The sequence below is a fragment of the Leucopleurus acutus genome (genome assembly GCF_964270905.1).
Source record: "Leucopleurus acutus genome assembly, chromosome: 20".
Lineage (NCBI taxonomy): Eukaryota > Metazoa > Chordata > Mammalia > Artiodactyla > Delphinidae > Leucopleurus > Leucopleurus acutus.
In genome coordinates this window covers 10,028,202-10,047,662 of record NC_139162.1, presented here as the reverse complement: position 1 = coordinate 10,047,662, position 19,461 = coordinate 10,028,202, and the positions used below count along the sequence as shown (strand labels likewise).

General features: G+C 45.9%; 1 protein-coding gene across 1 annotated transcript in view; it reads left to right on the top strand.

Annotated features, from left to right (window-relative positions):
- Window positions 1-312: 312 nt before the first annotated feature.
- Window positions 313-19,461, top strand: part of WWOX (WW domain containing oxidoreductase) — a gene marked incomplete at its 3' end in the record, with an annotated part of 976,786 nt that continues 957,637 nt past the window's right edge. Inside the window, exons 1-4 of the mRNA XM_082862056.1 lie at window positions 313-448; window positions 5,620-5,684; window positions 8,563-8,620; window positions 11,544-11,722. Coding sequence (XP_082718182.1) covers window positions 342-448; window positions 5,620-5,684; window positions 8,563-8,620; window positions 11,544-11,722 — 409 coding nt within the window. The 5' untranslated portion in view covers window positions 313-341. The remainder of the gene's footprint in view (window positions 449-5,619; window positions 5,685-8,562; window positions 8,621-11,543; window positions 11,723-19,461) is intronic.

The window sequence follows — 19,461 nt, the reverse complement described above, 5'->3', positions numbered from 1 at the left end:
CCCCCTTGCCTGCGGCTGGGAGGTGTCGAAGCTCGACTCCATCTCCAGAGCCACAGAGCTCTCAACCGGCTTTTACTTCCAGCCGAGCGGCCGTGCGAGTTCTTGGGTGCTTTCCCCGTAGGTCTTCTCAGGCCCCGCCTCCTTTGACTCCGGCAGCTGCGCAATTGCGGAGACTGGATTCACCTGCCGAGTCGGAGGAGGGGCTCCGGGCGGCACAGTACGCAGGCGCGGGCGTTCGGGGCTCGCGGCGCGCGGCGCTCGGTTGAAGCGGGAGTGAGTTCTGGTCGCGGAGACCCGGCAGCGGGCGAGCGAGCGGGTGACCGGGCGCCTCCTCTGCAGCCATGGCAGCCCTGCGCTACGCAGGCCTGGACGACACGGACAGCGAGGACGAGCTGCCCCCGGGCTGGGAGCAGAGAACCACCAAGGACGGCTGGGTTTACTATGCCAAGTAAGGGGGCCGCCGGGGGGCCGCCGGGTTTGGGACGCAGCTGGAACCCTGCCGCTCACCTGCCCGGGACTCCGCGCTGCCTTCGAATGCCACCTGCGCGGGGAGGGCCGCGGGCTCGCGCTCAGGCTTGGCCTGGGAGGGCGAAGTGGAAGTCATGGTTGAAGAGCTTCAGAGGGAAGGCTGCCGGGGTCCTGAGGACGGGCCATCCCCCTCTCTGGCCCTGGGTCCAGCGGGGGTCACCTGGCGGCGCTCATACGCGCCCTCTGCTGCCCAGTAGACAGCGCTGCACGGTGCAAGGATGGCAGACCGGCCTCATTCCCTTTGCCCCCCCCAAAATCAGAGAAAAATGCCGATGCCCCGCTCCTTTCTGGGGGGGTCTGGGTTGACGACCTAGGAGTGTGTGTTTTTAGCAAGTGTCCTAGTATAACTATGTGTGTGTATATATATATATGTATACATATAAAATGGCTAGTATAGCTTTACTATAGTTCTCAGGAAAGTTTTGGAAACACCAGGAGACCCTTTCTCCCACCACTTACTGTGTGACCTTGGGCCATTGGAATAACTCTCAGTCACGGGTTTCTTATCTGCTAAATACGTTGGTTGGAGAGTTTTAGTTGAGGCCCTGTACGTAAAGGCTTAGCACAGGCCTAAACATATTCAATGCTGGATAACTCTTAGTCTTTGCTGATTTCTGCAGCTGTGACAGCACCTTCCAGGCCTGATATTAGAATCACCTGGGGACCATCATAACTATAGATTTGGGGTCTCCACAGAGACGCTCGTGCAGCAGGCAGCCAACATAGGGATTCTTTATTTTTTAAGCTTTCCAGCTGAGGCAGTTACGGCTTTGAGAAACATGGATGTAAATCGGTGATTTTCAACACCTGGGAAACAAACTATCTTTTCCTGGCTCCCACCTCCAGGGATTCTCATTTAATTTTCTTGCCCCGCCTCCCGCCCCTAGTGGTAGGTTGTGAAACCTTCCCACGTGATTCTAATCTGCCCAAGGTTGTGAGCCTCTGCTGCCTTCGGTGGCTTGCTAGAAAGAAAAACAGGAGGAAACGACCTTGGTGAGTTCATTCAAGACACATTGGGAATGTATCCTGTGCCAGGCTCTTTGCTGGGCATTGGTTTTACTGAGATAAATAAGACCGCTCGTTGGGATTTCCCTGGCCGTCCAGTGGTTAAGACTCCGCATCCTCAGTGCAGGGGGCCCAGGATCGATCCCTCGTCAAGGAACTAAGATCCCACATGCCACACGTCGCGGCAAAAAAAAAAAAAAAAAAGTACAAAACATAAGACCGCTTGTCACTTTCATGAGTGCCCAGTCTTATAGGACAGAGCGACGTGCAGTGACGTGGTCCCCACGCAGTGTGTGTAGTGAGCGGCAGCCTGTCCAGCATGAGCTGTGTGGGTAGGTGGTGAGGTGCCTGGGGCAGTGGGCACCTGAGCTGTGCCTTAGAGCACAGGTAGAAGTGGGCAGGTCCAGGGGCAGGAGGGCAGCCCAGGTAGAAGAAACAGAGGCCCGGCCTGTGCGGTGGTGCAGGAACATGAAGATTGAGGTGGGAAGGAAGGGCGCAGTTGATTTATGGAGGCCTTTCTGTGCCTCGGAGGATCTGGGCTTTGTCAGCAGGACCCATGTGTCCACTGAAGACTTGGAGCCAGGGAGTAACCTCGGGTTTGTGTCTTTAGAAAGATGATTTCTGCTCTGGAGAATTGAAGGGGCATTTCTAGCAGCAGGGAGCCAGGGGGCAGTTGGCGGGCCCCAGGCAACTTGTGAATGGGCATTTGCAGTTGCCTCAGCCTTTGCCTGAAGCGCTCTTTCATCCCTCAGAGCTGAGCTTAAATGTCACTGCCCACGAGAGCGTTCCCTTGCATCGGCCCTGTGTCTGCCTTCCACCACTTTGCTCTCCCTTGTCTGTAGTTTTCTACGCTCTACTCGGCCCTGTTTTGCTCTCTGTCCCTCCCCACGTTGTCAACTTCGTGAGGGCGGGGACCTTTTCTCGTTCCCCTCTGTATCCCCCATGCTTAGCATCCTGGCGCCGTAAAGTAAATCCAGGGAACGAGTCAGTTAGCTCATCTAGGGAAGGTTTCCCGCGGGCCTCCCTGGACAGGTGGCGTTCTAGGCCCTGGGGACACGAAGATGCGCACGGCCTACCTCCCGGCTTCGGGGGGCTCCTCTGCCCCTGCTCTGGGTGGGGCCTGTCCCCTTCTGGCCACTGCCCCCAGAGCTCCCTGGCTTCCTTTCAGTTCGCCTGGAACCTCGCGTTCGGTCTGGAGGCCCCTTCGCCTTTGCTCACCCTGCCTCCTGCACCTCACCTTGTGTTGGGTGGCTTTTCCCGTCTGCTGCCTTCCTGGGTGGCATCCACTGTCTGGGCTTGGGGCTCTTCTTTCACTCGGTAAGACCTACACACCCCAGCCAGCTCTGCTGACAGCTTCCGAGGAGCCCATGGCCAGGGGCCTCCGTGGCGCCTATGCGGTCTCTGAAAAGTACGCCCCTCTCTGCCTCCTGCCCCCCACCCCGGTATCTGGCCCTGTTGTTTACACTGACTGTGGTGACAAGGCTTGGCGGGCTCCCAGCTGGGGGGTGGGAGTACCTCTCTCCAGACTCTCTCTCCTGTCCTACTGGCCTTCCGTTCTTTGGCTTGGGGTGGAAGGATGCCCCCGACCCATCCTGACCCTGGATTCCCAGCAGTCCCCCTTGATCTCTCCTGACCTGCAAGCATCCCGATCCTTCTTTTCACTCCTGATTCTAGAAGGTCACTTGTCCCCTGGGATCTGGGCAACTTGGCTGATAGATTGCCCTTGCAGTCGTTCCTTTTTTCCGTGGTCTTCATCCCACTGCGGCAGGGTTGTGCCCAAGGGCAGAGGCTGTAGCTCCCAACCAGGCCTCTGGGGTCTGGTGGGAAACCCCGTCGTAGTCTCACCCCTCTTCTGTTGTGTGGGTTCTGTCAACCCCTCAGACTCCCTCACACTCCCCAGGGTGCACTCAGACCTCAAAGACACACGTGTCCCCTGGCTCAAGGCCCCCCAGGCTGGGCTCCCATGGAGGGGACGTTCACGCTGCTGAGGACAGACCTGTTACCACAGAGAGCTGATGAGCCTTTCTCCCTTCCCTAGCGCGGTCCGGAGAAGCCCCTCTGCCTTAACCAGGGGATGGGGCCCGAAGGACGAGGTCTTGGTGCTGGGGGGCTGTGGATGCCGTCGCCTGGGCCGTCCTGGGTCCTCCACTCTCGCCCCCCTTTTATTCTGAAGCCCGGGCCTCTTGGCAGCAGAGGGATGGCTGGCCTGCCCCGATGGGAGGCGAGCCCCTGTCCACAAGTGGCTCTGGGTCTCCCAGTTAACTTCAAGAAACTATGCTTAAGGAAGAAAAAAAAAAAAACTTAGAGGAGCGTACTTGAAAGTGATAGCCGTGTAATGTGGTGTGAATTTAACTTTGATCCCTTTGTTTTAAATTAAGATCACTGTTAATTAGCTTTTTAAATGACAAAAAGCTTACTGAAAGAAAAGAAAAAAAGGGCTTCTGTTTAAAGGAGAATAAGATAATTTGGGGACATGTGTTGTAATTTTCTGTTCATTAAAAAGTCATTTTAGATTACAATGAGAAAGGAACACCCTTTAATTAATTTTTATATAAAAGTTTATTTAAAATAATCCTTTTCTGTCAAAGGCACGGTTCTTAGTTCTTCACACGTTACTCACTGAGTCCTCTATGATCCCAAGTAGTAGGGCCATAATTTTCCCCTTTGTACTGATGGGGAAACTGAGGCTGGAGGTTGAAAAACTTCTCCAAGGGATCCGAATTACCAATGTAACCTGGTTCTTACTCCTGTTTGGGCTTCCTTTCTGCAGTCAGGGTTTGATGGTGGGGCGATAACACAGGTGGGAGTTGGTCCTTGCTGATACCCTCTGTTTGTACAGGGATCTAATTGTTCACCAGTCGCTGTCCCAGGTATGGTGTCTCTTACCTTTGCAGCAGCTCTGTGAGGTGGATGTGCTTCTAGGGAGACTGGCTCACTGAGTGCAGGCAGTGCAGGAGCTCAGATCTTTGGCCTTTTGAGTCCAGTGTCCACCGTGTCCTTGTACTGGCCACCGTTAGTTTGCAGAAACACCAGAAGCCAGCAGTTCCTGGAAAGACCCTGCTTTTGACGTGCAACGTCTTACAAGAGCGTTCACAAGCTCTCTGTATTTATTCTCTTTAAAATCATGGATAGGGAAGGAATATTCTATCATCTGGTTGTCAGTGATTAAGTATTATTTTCTACTTTGGCCTGAGCATGTGAACTTTGAATGCCTCTTGAAACATGCAGCTGTTTCCTTGATTAAGTAATTTTATGTTTTTCTCCACACTGGATGAGCTGTTGACAGGTGTTGCTAGTCTGTTATTGGCCCATGGTTTCATTGATAACTCTGTGTGCTCTTCCGAGATGAAATGCTAGTTTGGCACAGAAATCAGACTAGTTTGTATATTTGATTTGTTGAATATAATAGAACTTTTGAGGGCTTTTTATGCCAAGTACTGTGTTCAACCCTTTATTTACAGTATCCTCGTAGCATTCTCCTCAGATGAATACTAGGATTATTATGCAGATGAGGAAATTGAGGCTCCAAAGGTGAGTGACTGACCTACGGAGCTGCCTTACCCTCTTGGATGAAATTAGGAATCAGTGCTTAAAAAACACTTTGAAGTTAAATCTGTGGAAAGAATAAACATTTAAGAAGATTAAGGTTATATCTAAATGGTACATGCACATCAGCATTATAAATTTGACTGAAATTTTTCAGTTTATCCTGGAATAAAACTAAAACGAAAACTAAAACAAGTACAAAACAAAACACATCTCTAGGTATTTTGAGTGATTCAGCGAGATTCCTAGAGTTGACCCCCAGTTGGGGTCAAGTCCCCTTCCTCTGGCTTCACCACCAGCTAACAGATACAGGTTTTCGGGAGATTTTTCCCAGTCTGCTGCTGCTTCCAAACTAGAGAATTTGACCTGATGCAAACAGTAACATTTATAATCTGAATATTTCTTTCTGACTGTCTGACTTGAGTACTCTTGAGAGAGTATCACGTGGGGGACAAAAAAAATTTAATGCCATTGATTAATTTTTAGAAATGTAACTTTTACTTACTACGTATTCCGTGGATTTTTTTTTTTTTTTAACAGTCACACGGAAGAGAAGACTCAGTGGGAACATCCGAAAACTGGGAAAAGAAAGCGAATAGCAGGAGGTTTGTATGTTGTTGTCATAAAGCAGAGACCCTTGTATTTAAAGCATTAATGAGATGGGAAAACTGTCACAGGAGCTGGACTCTCCCTCTGGGGAGTTGGTAGGATTCGGTAGAAGGAAGTGATGAGCTCTTGGGGTGGAGTGCTTAGGATGATTTCTTAAATAAGAAGGTATTAAAATAATAGGGGCCTTGAATTCACAGTTCATTAGATTTTTCCGTAGTTGCACTGCTTGTAAAGTTGGTCTTGGTTCCTATCCTGGAATTAAATATATCAGCGTTTGATAGAATTCCGTAAAGCTTGCCTTGACTTGTAGGTGCTTCTGAGTAAGTGTGTCGTGCATGGAATAGAAATGTAAGAAGGTCCCTGCTCTCAAGAGGTTGAGGGTCCATTTGAAAAGACAACATGTGCCCTTGGGAAAAAAATGCAACCGGTCTAGTATGAATCTTCACAAGTCAGCATATGAATGGTATTGGGTGCCTGCTGTAGCGTAGATAACGTTCTGGGAGTTCATTCAAGGGAGAATTCATGTTGGTTGGAGCAACCAGTAAGGGTTTTGTGAAAAGCAGAAGCTGAATGGAGTGTTGAAGAATGATCAAGAACGAAATAGTATTTTATTTTATTTTATTTTTTGGCCACATGGCTTTCAGGATCTTAGTTCCCCGACCAGGGATTCAACCCAGGCCCAGCAGTGAACGTGTGGACTCCTAACCACTGGACTGCCAGGGAATTCCCAAGAATGAAATAGTCTTAAAAATAGAGTTGCCATATGATTCAGCAGTCCTGCTCCTGGGCATATATCCAGAAAAAAACCATAATTCAAAAAGCTACACGCACTCCTATCTTCATAGAAGCACTATTCACAGTAGCCGAGACATGGAAGTAAGCTGACCATCGATCAAAAGATGAATGGATAAAGATGATGTGGTATTGGGTTGGCCAAAAAGTTCCTTCGGTTTTTAAGGAAAAAAACACATTTTTCATTTTCCCAAGAACTTTATTGAACAGCGTATTCACTGTTTTGTTCCACTACCTTCTGCCATTTTTCAGGCAACTTCATAATTCCATCTTCCCAGAACTTTTTATCCTTTTGAGCAAAGAACTGTTCCAGGTACCTTCTACTGTCTTCCAGAGAATGGAAATATTTTCCATTAAGAGAATTTTGTAAAGACCGAAACAAATGGAAATGCGAAGGTGCAATGTCTGGTGAATACGGCAGATGAATCAGAACTTCCCAGCCAAGCTGTAACAGTTTTTGCCTGGTCATCAAAGAAACATGCAGTCTTGCATTACCCTGATGGAAGGTTATGCGTTTTCTGTTGACTAATTCCGAACGCTTTTCGTCGAGTGCTGCTTTCAGTTGGTCTAACTGGGAGCAGTACGTGTTGGAATTAATCGTTGGTTTTCCAGAAGGAGCTCATATTAGAGGACTCCCTTCCAATCCCACCATATACACAACATCACCTTTGGATGAAGACTGGTTTGCTGTGGTTGGTGGTGGTTCATTTTGCTTGCCCCACGATTTCTTCCGTTACACATTATTGTACAGTATCCACTTTTCATCGCCCGTCACAATTTGTTTTAAAAACAGAATATTTTTCTTACGTTTAAGTAGAGAATTGCATACAGAAATACGGTCAAGAAGGTTTTTTTTGCTTAACTTATGTGGAACCCAAACATCAAAGCGATTAACATAACCAAGCTGGTGCAAATGATTTTCAACGCTCGATTTGGCTATTTTGAGTATATCGGCTATTTCCTGCATGGTATAATGTTGATTGTTCTCAATGTCTCGATTTGATTGCTATCAACTTCAACTGGTCTACCCGACCATGGAGCATCGTCCAGTGAGAAATCTCCAGCATGAAACTTCACAAACAACTTTTGACACATTCCATCCGTCACAGCACTTTCTCCATACACTGCACAAATCTTTTTTTGTGTTTCAGTTGTGTTTTTACTTTTCTTGAAATAATAAAGGATAATATGCTGAATATGTTGCTTTTTTCCCTCCATCTTCAATATTAAAATGGCTACACAAAAATTCACCAGTTTTGATGTTTTTTTAAAAGGCATGCTGTTATGACGGCTGTCGCAGTACAGTCTAACAAAATTGTTTCGAATGAAGTTAGACAACTAAGCACTAATAGAGTCATCTTATGGAAAACACCAAACAAATTTTTTGGCCAACCCAATACAAAGGAGTATTACTCAGCCATAAAAAAGAATGAAATAATACCATTTGCAGCAACATGGATGGACCTAGAGATTATCATACTAAATGAAGTAACTCAGAAAGAGAAAAACAAATATCATATGGTATCACTTATATGTGGAATCTAAAATATGCCACAAATGAACATATCTACGAAACAGGAACAGATTCACAGACATAGAGAACAGGCTTGTGGTTGCGAAGGTGGGGGTGGGGGAGGGATGGATTGGGAGATTGGGTTTAGCTGATACAAACTATTATATATAGAATTGGTAAACAACAAGGTCCTACTGTATAGCACAAGAAACTGTATTCAATATCCTGTGATAAAGCATAATGGAAAAGAATATGAAAAAGAATATATGTCAAACTGAGTCACTGCTGTACAGCAGAAGTTAACACTGTAAATCAACTATACTTCAATAAAATTAAAAAAAAAAGAATGAAATAGTGTTAATTCCAAGCAAGAGGCAGAATGTAGAGTCTGGTTGGGGTAATGGGCCTTCTGTACCTGCCATAGTTGGAGCACGTGACCTGCTGGTCTGGTGGGATAGGTCTGGGGCTGGAAGGGCAGGGGCTTCAGTTCACCGCCCCCCCCCACCCTCACCCTCACCCCCACCCTCAACCCTACCCCCACATAGACCTGTTGTCCTTCTGTGTTTCAGATTTGCCCTATGGATGGGAACAAGAAACTGATGAGAATGGACAAATGTTTTTTGTCGAGTAAGTGTGTACAAAGAAACTTCTTAGCCATCTTGCTTTTTATTTAATTAATTTATTTTTAATACATTTATTTATTTTTGGTGTTGCTGCACGTGGGCTTCCTCTAGTTGTGGCAAGCCGGTGCTACTCTTTGTTGTGGTGCGCGGGCTTCTCATTGCGGTGGCTTCTCTTATTGTGGAGCGTGGGCTCTAGGCGTGCGGACTTCAGTAATTGTGGCTCGCAGGCTCAGTAGTCGTGGCACACGAGCTTAGTTGCTCCACGGCATGTGCAATCTTCCCGGTCCAGGGCTTGAACCTGTGTCCCCTGCATTGGCAGGTAGATTCTTAACCACTGGGGAAGTTCCATCCTGCTTTTTAATAGGAACTTTTTTGTACAAGGAATATACATTGACTGCAGGAAAATATTATATAGTGTATAACTGTAATCCTATCAGCAGGACTAACTACTTTTAGCAATTTTTGGATGTTTTTCTTCCAGTCTTTCTATATAAGTGCTTAAAAAAAAAAAGTATTGCACTAGCTGTTTGGTAAACTGTTTTTTCCTACATAATTCTTATGAGCATTTTCTCATATCTTTATAAATTTTTGAAGACAATGATGTTTAACGGTTATATAGTATTATTTTGTATAGATATACTGTAATTTATCAAATTACCTACTGGGCATTGATGTTGTTAAATTCCTGTGATCTGGCGTCTGTACAGGCAGACCTTGTCTTACTGCACTTTGCAGATACTGTGTTTTTTACAGATTGAAGGTTTGTGGCAACTCCCCCTCAAGGGAGTCTTTTGGCTCCATTTTTCCAGTAGCAGTTGCTCAGTTCGTGTCTCTGTGTCACGTTTCGGTAATTTTCGCAATATTTCAGACCCTCCACTAGCAAAAACGTTGGTGACTCACCGAAGTCTCAGGTGATGGTTAGCATTTTTTAGCAAGCAAGTATTTGTTAATTAAGGTGTGTATATTTTTTTAGACCCGCTGTTTCACACTTAATAGTCTGTAGTGTAAACATAACTTTCATACGCACTGGGAAACCACACAATTTGTGTGACTCGGTTTATTGCATGCGACGCTGACTTTTTTTTAAGTTTATTTATTTATGGCTGCGTTGGGTCTTCATTGCTGCACGCGGGCTTTCTCTAGTTGCAGCGGGCGAGCGGGGGTTACTCTTCGTTGTGCGCAGGCTTCTCACTGCGGTGGCTTCTCTTGTTGTGGAGCATGGGCTCTAGGTGTGTGGGCTTCAGTAGTTGTGGCTTGCAGGCTCTAGAGCATAGGCTCAGTAGTTGTGGCGCATGGGCTTAGTTGCTCTTCGGCATGTGGGATCTTCCCGGACCAGGGCTCGAACACGTGTCCCCTGCATTGGCAGGCGGATTCTTAACCACTGCGCCACCAGGGAAGCCTGACACAGACTTTATTGTATTGGTCTGGAACTGACCTTGCAATGCGATATCTCCAAGGTATGCCTGTAATTATAAAGAATGTTTTGAGCATCCTCCTCTGTAAAACTATCCTTGGAATAAATTCCAATAACAAACAGCAACAGTAACCACGCATCTGGCACCTAACATGAGCCAGGCATGTTCTAACCAACTTATACCTGTAGTATTATAGCTCATTCAGTCCCTGAAATGCCCTAAGGGAGGCGAGCGCTGGGTTGCCTGGCCAGTCATTTCCCCACTCTGATCCCGTTAGAGAGGTGTGCTGGTAAATGCTTAACAACCAGTTCCCTGGGGGGAAAAGCCCATATTTGTTTCCGTGGTATAAATACTTCCCCTATAGCTTATTTCCAGCTACTGAGGTAAAGTCACTGAGGAGTTGGGAAGAGAGATGCACATTTGGGTCTTGTGAGCCAGGGTGACCCGGCTCCCCCCCTGCTCTGTCCTCTGTAAGACACTGGAGTCAAAATGCTTATCTGGCATCTGTGGTTATAAGTAAAATGAAAGTTGGATTATTCTTGAGTCTTAGTGTTTATGGGGTGACGAGTATTGATTTTAAACTGTGTATAATTTTACACACACATACACGTTACAAATACATTTTTTTTAATGTTTTTATTTATTTTTTGGCTGCACCATGGGGCTTGCGGGATCTTAGTTTCCTGACCAGGGATCGAACCTGGGCCCTCGGCAGTGCAAGTGCTGAGTCCTAAGCACTGGACTGCCAGGGAATTCCCACAAATGTATTTTAAATCATGAAATCTTTCTTTCTGGAGAGTTCTTAATAGTTTTCAAGATATTTTGAGGTCTATCTCAAACCCCGAGATCCCATTTAAAATGTAAAAAATAAACCTGTTCTGTAAGGAGCAACCTATTCATCTGTATGAACAGGTTGTACTGATGTATTTTAATGTATTGTTTATACTACCAGTATAGTTTAATATTCTTTCTACAAGATTTCAATCAACTCCAAATCAAAACTATAGTGTGTGAGTACAGCCTTATAATGAAAATTATTAGAATTTTAGTAGTTGGCTGGTTTCATATTTACTGTCTTTCATCATTTTGAGTTTTCTACTTCTTTACCAATCTTCTTAGGCCCTTGCACATAAGAGGTTTAATTGAAATCTACTGACAAGAGTGCCTGATGGATCTTATAGCCACATTTACATGAATTAAAAGGAAAAAACCCCAAAGCCTACTCCATGTTTGAGGTCTGAGGGTACAAGGCAGTGCTTTGTATGTTACAGCCTATTTTACAGGCAGTTCTGAAGAAAGTGCTTCGATGGCTGTCTTTCTAGGCAGGAATATAATCCTTCTGGAGGCCAGAAGATAGATTAAATGGACCCGGGTCTTTCCCGGGGTTAAGAATAAGCCTTTTTTAGTCCATGAAAAGTGGGGTTTGCCTAGCCTAAACTATAAGATTATCTTGTAATTGTAAATGCCTGTGTTCACTACTGTAGGTTCACTGCTTTCTCCTTTTCTTTGCAGCCACATAAATAAAAGAACTACCTACTTGGACCCAAGACTGGCATTTACTGTGGACGATAATCCTACAAAGCCAACCACCAGACAGAGATACGACAGCAGCACAACCGCCATGGAAATCCTCCAGGGCCGGGATTTCAGTGGCAAAGTGGTCGTGGTTACCGGAGCGAATTCGGGAATAGGTAGGTTGTTAACTGACAGCGATGGTTGTTGTTATTATTATTTTTTTTGTCACTGCTATGATGAAATCTGCTTTAGTCTAACCATAAGAAAACTTTGTTTGGTGGTTCTCTAATTTAAAAGGTATTTATAGCCTTTTCAGCTATCGTGTCATTAAAGTTCTGGGTCCTTTTTCAGTCCCAGTGTTTCCATGGAAGGAGGGCCGTGTCAGGGCTGACCTTGAATTCTCTGAAAGCTGAACACTCAGCGGAAGATGGTGGCTATTTTGGTTCTTAAGGATGAGAGACAGCTGGCTCTGTCTAGGAGTTTCTGACCTGGTCTGCGTGGCGTGCGGACATGGTCCAGTTACCTGGGTTCTTCGGCCCAACGCTGACGGGTAATGGAATATCGGGAACAGTGGTGTGTCAGGGCTTTGGGACAAAGGACACTGCAGCTGTCCGTTGGTTACGGAGAATATGATTTTCTTTGGAGAACAGGATCTTATTTCTTTGCAGAGTCGGAGAATTGGTTGCCCTCTTGGTTGCCCGCGTTTAACTGCGGTGGCGGTCATGAGGGAGGGGCTCCGGGGGTGTCCTCCCCTTAGCCTCATGGGCTGGTAGAGAAGCTGCGGCAAAGCAGATGCTCCTGCGTTCACTCTCCAGATGATTTAATTCTTACTTTGCTTCGGTCCATTGACATGAATGTCTGAATCTGTAAGAACCAGCTGCTTTGAGTAAGGCTATGCATCCTCAGGTTAATTTACAGAGACAAAACATGGAATTGTGCTCAGCTGTCTTCTGGCAAGTTCGCTCCTTTTCACCCTTCATGGTGCTCCCCCCATCACTGGCCTTCTCTCTCACCAGCTTTGTCTCCTCACCGGTTTGTGTATCCCCTGCACTTCTTTCTCTGTCTTGCTTCATTTTCGGTGACCTCTTCTTGAACTTGCAGAAGCATTCCCTGGTATCATCAGGGCAAGTATAGGAAGTGACATACATCCTTGGAGCATCAATTGTTACATAGTACAGGGTTGAAAGTCTAACAAGCTACGGTCCCAGAGCGGAACTTTTGACTGTACCTGTCCATTAAGGCAAAGAAGCATATGGAATTTTTTTTTTTTAAATGAAAGGGATTTATTTAAAATCAACTCTCAGACCTCATCCTGGGCGCAGAATATGTTCAGTTCGGTTTTCTGAATCACATCGGGGTTCATTCTATTTAATTGTCATCGATAAGAAAAGCTGATGATGCTATATTAAAAGTAACAGCTGGATCCTCAGTCGTCCAGGAAACAGTGTGTTGTGTGGATGGCGTTGACTACCGTTACGTGAGCGTGTGGACCAAGACAGTGTAGAATAATTAAGAAAAAATAAGGACTTAAGTAAAATACCTCTTCTTATTTAACACTCAGTTAACCAGAGAATTAACTAAAAGATCTCATTCCCTTAATCTCGTGGCTAGACAGTTTCTTCCTTTCATTAGTAAGATAAGTGACTACTGATGGTTTGTGCGTAAGTGTTGAAACTTGGCCCTGTCTGACGTTAGATGGCAGGCCTTCTGAAGCTCTGCTGAAGATTTGCCGCGTGAGGCCTATGACATCATAATCCAGGACTAAAGGCACTGGTGCAGAATATTCAAAGAGCTATGTGTAGTTGGGTATTGCATCCTGGTCGGAAGGGAGGATGAGGTTCTGAAGCATTGAGAAGAAATGTGTCGTTGGTCAGAGTGGACCTCGGACTTCTCGGAGGCAAGCTCTGTGCCTCTTCCCAGCTGCCGCTTCCCCTTCCTGAGGTCCCTGATCTTTCTTGTGGGCCCTGCAAGTAGGTGCCCGTGGTCCAGTCACATGTGATGGTAAGTCGGACGGCTCAGGCTGGAAGGGAGGCTGGGGAAGGTCTCCGAGCGCGCCCCCCATCCCCATTTCCCCAGCTCGAACCTTCATTGCCTTCAGCTCTGCCTGGTCTCCCCGTGACCCCTCCAGTCTCGAGAAGCCCGAGTCCAGGGGAGTGCTGGAGATTTGTCTGCTTCATATTTGAAACAACATCAGACCGAACATTCCAGGCAATCAGATCCTCGCAAAGAACTCTGGCGCTGCAGCCGTGGTATCAGGCTTAAAGAAAAGAGCCGAAGGCAAGCCCGTGGCTTTGCCATCATCACTTAGGCAGCTTTTATATCCCACGCGGCTGGCTGCCTTAGAGAGCGTCCTTGTCCAAGTAGGCTGTGCCTTCCAGATAAATTTCTTCTCCTGAACTATGAAACACGCCAATTTAGAAATCGCTATCACCACTCTGTTTCTGCCCCTTTCGAATGGAACAGCGGAGCGCAGAGTGCATCAGGCATCTTCACTCCCAACACTGGCGTTGGCGTCCGGGAGTCACCTTCTCTTGAAGCTTGATGGTGTTGGCCTGCACTTTTCCTCTTGCTGCCCAGGGGAGCCCGGTTCCTACGTGTGAACTGTCCAGTCTTTAGCCTCGTGGATGTCCGTGCTCCCGGGAGCAGAGTGGGCTGTTACAAAACACCGGTCTGTATTTTGAGAGTGGTGATTCCACAGCTAAAAACACAGGTAACCTAATTGGCTTTACAAAGGTTGGTTTACAAATCTGGTGTTCCCAGTGATGCTTTCTGTTCATGTTTTTGAATTCCCTGCAAGGCACCTGTCTGTTGGACTTGCCATTGGGAGGGGGCTCTCTCTTGTGAAGGGGACGCTCGGGCGGTGAGAGGGGACGCCTTCCCTGGTGGACGGCAGGGACGTGCCAAGACACTGCCCCCTTTGACGTGGCCTCTATGCAGATTCTCTCTTGTCGTCCATGTTGGGTACCTCGCCCCCCTCCACCCCGGCTGTAAGGGATACAGAACTGTATTTTGAACTTTGGATATTTTAAGTTCCGAAGGCAATTGGAGGGACTCCTGCGTATTAATTCAGCTTATAAAGATCAGGGTGGTGCAGGTCGGTAGACGGATTCAGAGGAAATGCCACAATAAAGCGTTTTGCATTCTTGGAAGTTTGTAGGCAGATACTGCGGTTGACTGGGTTCAGCTGTCCAGATGGGGAGTCGGCAAACTACAGCCCGTGGGCTAAATCTGACTCCCGCCTGATCTTGCAAGTCAAGTTTTACTGGACCATGGCCACGCCTGTTTATTTCCGTTTTGTCTGTGGCTGTTTTCATGTGACCAGCAGAGTTGCATAAATACGGCAGAGACCCTGTGGCCTGCACAGCCTAGAATATTTACTGTCTGGCCCTTAATGGAAAACGTTTGCCTACCCCTGCCTCAGATGGTCTAATCCCTTTCAAAATAAGATCACCCCAGCATGCTGTGAGTCAGCCTCAAGTTAGGTAAAATTTAGATAAAGCGGATGCCCCAGGCCACGAGGAAGATGGTGGCAACACATTATACGTGTCTGTTGGGGATGCCCCCCCAGTGCCTGTGCCTCCTGTCTCACCTCTGTCCCCAGCTTTAGGGAGCTGCAGGCCTTAGGACGTTGTAGCCTCTGAAATGACACTCTTCTCTCATCGACCTTTGTTTAATGAGCCTTCTGAACCCTAAGAACTTCGTGTAGATTGAGCGCTGTAGCTTGTGGACCTGTCTCGGTGGAGCTCAGCCTCTCAGTGTCCACGGGGAAGTCACCTGTGCACCCAGAGCTTCCTTCCGCCAGCAGACCGTGAGGCCGGGAGCCCCGGTCCCGACGGCTAAGCCGTAGAGGCGAGGGAGGAGTTCATTTCTGTTTGTGCTCAGCTTAGCGCTGGGCAGGAAGGGGCGGGGCGGGTGTCCACGGCGACCTGGAGTTAGTGGCTCGATGCCTCTGATTTGGTAAAAAACGAAAACAAAAAAACGAATGGAGATGGCTTCAACATGGTGATCATTAAATATGGACCTTAATGCGAAGTCTCCGGAGAGGGGGGTCTCAGAGGCTTCCTATTGCGGAAGATCCCATAGCTGCTTCTCTAGACTCAGCCTGTCAATCGAGCGGATTGGGCTCTGCTTATAAATAGCTCAGTACAAAATGCTGCCTTCTCAAATCTGAGGGCTGACATGTGCTCCTCCAAGGCCGGACCCTTCTCACGAGGGATTACCTGAATGCCTAAATATGGGGCAGCGCCTGCCCTGCACACTGTCCCTGGGAGCGGGGACGTTTGTTGGAAATCGTGCAGATAGTTGTAGGGAGCAGATGGATCATCGTGGCACCTACGGAGTGAAATCCAGGTTCTGTCAAACAACCATTGAAAAAATATTAACAAGTATGCACAGCTTAGCCATTTTCAGTCTCCTGTTCACTGGCAATGATGAATGATAAAGCTTTCTTCCTAACTTCCAGTCTTAAACCAGTAGTGGTTAAAATTTGGTTTTTGAATCCCTCTCCGAGTATAGTCAGGATGAAAAGTTTCTTCGACCCTTTGAAGTTTCATAACACTGGGCTGTTTCGAATGTTATGACTTGAAATCTGGAATAGCCTGGCCTGGTTTCGATTTGTGAGTCAGAGGACCCGTTAACAAGAACAAAACTGTTTTTTTGCCTGAACATATACAAGCTGGCCACCTTAGCATACACCAGGAAAATGTATTTTGGGACTGACACTTTAATTTTCTATTGGTATTTATGTTATATATAATAATCCTCCCTAAGGTTCATTACAGGGATTCTAATAATGTGTGTACGTGTATACACACACTTATATACCAAAATTGATATACTTTGAGATATAAAAAGTATTTGCTCAAGCTATCAAAGTCAACCCCAAATTTGTTCTTGAAACAAAACGAAGGTATTGGATTTCCATGTGGGAATCCCAAAATGTTGTAGTTTAATGTTGAAATTGGTTGTTTTGGCTTAGAGAGCCTGTTTTTTAGAGCTTGGGGTCTTCTTGCAAAATCATGTGTTGAAATTACAGTGTGAAGTGGAGTTGCCATATTGTTTTATCGTACAAATCATCACCGCGATGAATTCATATCTGGTGTAGATTCTACCAGTTCTACGGTAATACAAGAGAAGTGCTTTTCTTCATGTAGAAAAGTGTATTCATTGTTAACATTTTAAACCCACACTTTGACAGTAATGAACCAGACTCTTCTTCTCCACCCTCAGATCTTTGTTTTCTTTTCTACACCTAGTGTTACTAAAATTTGCCTTCTAGCCTAAATCATGCCTTTGACTTTTCTTCCTCAGTTATTCCAAAAGATCCCATAAATTCGAGGCCATAGGCCACCTTAGAGTCATTTTCTTGGTTAAAACTTACTCATATGGGGTCATTACACTAGGGATCTTGAAATGCCTGATTACAGTTTCCTTTCCGGTTGTCAACAAGACTTAAACTAGTGGGATTTTTTTTTTTTAAATTATGTTTTTGCAGTACATGGGCCTCTCACTGTTGTGGCCTCTCCCGTTGCGGAGCACAGGCTCCGGACGTGCAGGCTCAGCGGCCATGGCTCACGGGCCCAGCCGCTCCGCGGCATGTGGGATCTTCCCGGACTGCGGCACGAACCTGCGGCCCCTGCATCGGCAGGCGGACTCTCAACCACTGCGCCACCAGGGAAGCCCCTAAAACTAGTGGGATTTTGACCGTTATCTTCTTTTTAAGAACCTGGTGCTCATTAAGTAGAGGAAAATTTTCTGAAATAATCTAAATAATCTTTTGGGAATTCACACTCCCATCTATTAAAAAAAATTTTTTTTTAGGTTTTATTTTATTATTTTTTTATACAGCACGTTCTTATTAATTATTTTATACATATTAGTGTATATATGTCAATCCCAGTCTCCCAACTCATGCTTTTCCCCCTTCGTGTCTCTACATCTGTGTCTGTTTCTGCCTTGCAAACCGGTTCACCTGTACCATTTTTCTAGATTCCACATATATGCGTTAATATACTAAAATTAAAAAAAAAATTAATTTATTTTTTGGCTGCATTGGGTCTTCATTGCTGCACGCGGGCTTTCTCTAGTTGCGGTGAGCGGGGGCTACACTTCCTTGCAGTACGTGGGCTTCTCATTGCGGTGGCTTCTCTTGTTGTGGAGCATGGGCTCTAGGTGCGTGGGCTTCAGTAGTTGTGGCTCGCGGGCTCTAGAGTGCAGGCTCGGTAGTTGTGGTGCACGGGCTTAGTTGTTCTGCGGCATGTGGGATCTTCCCGGACTAGGGCTTGAACCCATGTCCCCTGCATTGGCAGGCGGATTCTTAACCACTGTGTCACCAGGGAAGTTGCCAGACTCCCATTTTAATTTAAAAGCATTTGTGACCATTTCTCTTTTATGCTAAAATAAACCCATATATTGTAAGTAAAATGATTTTGAAATTATTTGTTCTGAGAAACTATTGAGATTTTTGACAATACTGGAAAAAGTCCTTGAATAATATTACATAAAAATTGAGAATTGGGGCTTCCCTGGTGGTGCAGTGGTTGAGAGTCCACCTGCCAATGCAGGAGACAGGGGTTCGTGCCCCGGTCTGGGAGGATCCCGCATGCTGCGGAGTGGCTGTGCCCGTGGACCATGGCCGCTGAGCCTGCGCGTCCGGAGCCTGTGCTCCGCAACGGGAGAGGCCACAGCAGTGAGAGGCCCGCGTACCGCAAAAAAAAAAAAAAATTTAGAATTAGTACCTTATGAATTAAACAACCTTTTTTACATTTAAATATTCTTAGACATTGAATATAAATGGGAATCACGTGATCAGAGTATTTTAGAAGCTGTATATCTAAAGGAAAAGATCAATTGAAATATTCTAATGAGCCTCATCTCATAATTTGGTAATCACATCTAAAAAACTTATTTAAAAACGTATGTAGTAGCACAGGGAGATCAGCTCGGTGCTTTGTGACCACCGAGAGAGGTGGGATAGGGAGGGTGGGAGGGAGATGCAAGAGGGAGGAGATACGGGAATATATGTATATGTATAGCTGATTAACTTTGTTATAAAGCAGAAACTAACACAACATTGTAAAGCAATTATACTCCAATAAAAATGTTAAAAAATAAAAATGTAGGACTTCCCTGGTGGCGCAGTGGTTAAGAATCCACCTGCCAGTGCAGGGGACACGGGTTCGAGCCCTGGTCTGGGAAGATCCCACATGCCGTGGAGCAACAAATAAGCCCGTGTGCCACAACTACTGAGCCTGCACTCTAGAGCCCATGTGCCACAACTACTGAAGCCCACGTGCCCATGCTCCACAATAAGAGAAGCCACCGCAATGAGAAGCCCGCACACCGCAACGAAGAGTAGCCCCCGCTCACCGCAACTAGAGAAATCCTGTGTGCAGCAACGAAGACCCAACACAGCCAAAAATGAATAAATAAAATAAATTTATTTTTAAAAGTATGTAATATATAATAATATATAAAGAATATGAGTACCTCATTAGATACCAGCTGAAACATTTTTGTCACATGAGGTCAGTTGAATTTCATACTTGCATGTAGATTGAGATTTTAATTTATTTGCTATAGTGTCAGCATACAAATGAGACTCATACAAGCTGCTATTCATTGCCAAAGTGGTTCAAAAATCGTAATTTAAAAATATTTCTGCCCTAATTGAGATTACAAGTGTTTTATCAGGTGTGAAAATTTGGCAATTATTTTACTTAATACCCAATTTTAAAAATTTGGTTTTTTGCTTTTACGTAATACGGTGACATAGCAATTGTCAGGAAAGAAAGGGTCCTATGTATTTTATGTAAATTACCTAAAAGAGAACAGTCTTCGTATATATTTATATTTTTCCTCCACTAGAGGGCTCTGTTGCCCTTTGATACAGTTAAACAAAAGCGGTAGCATCTCA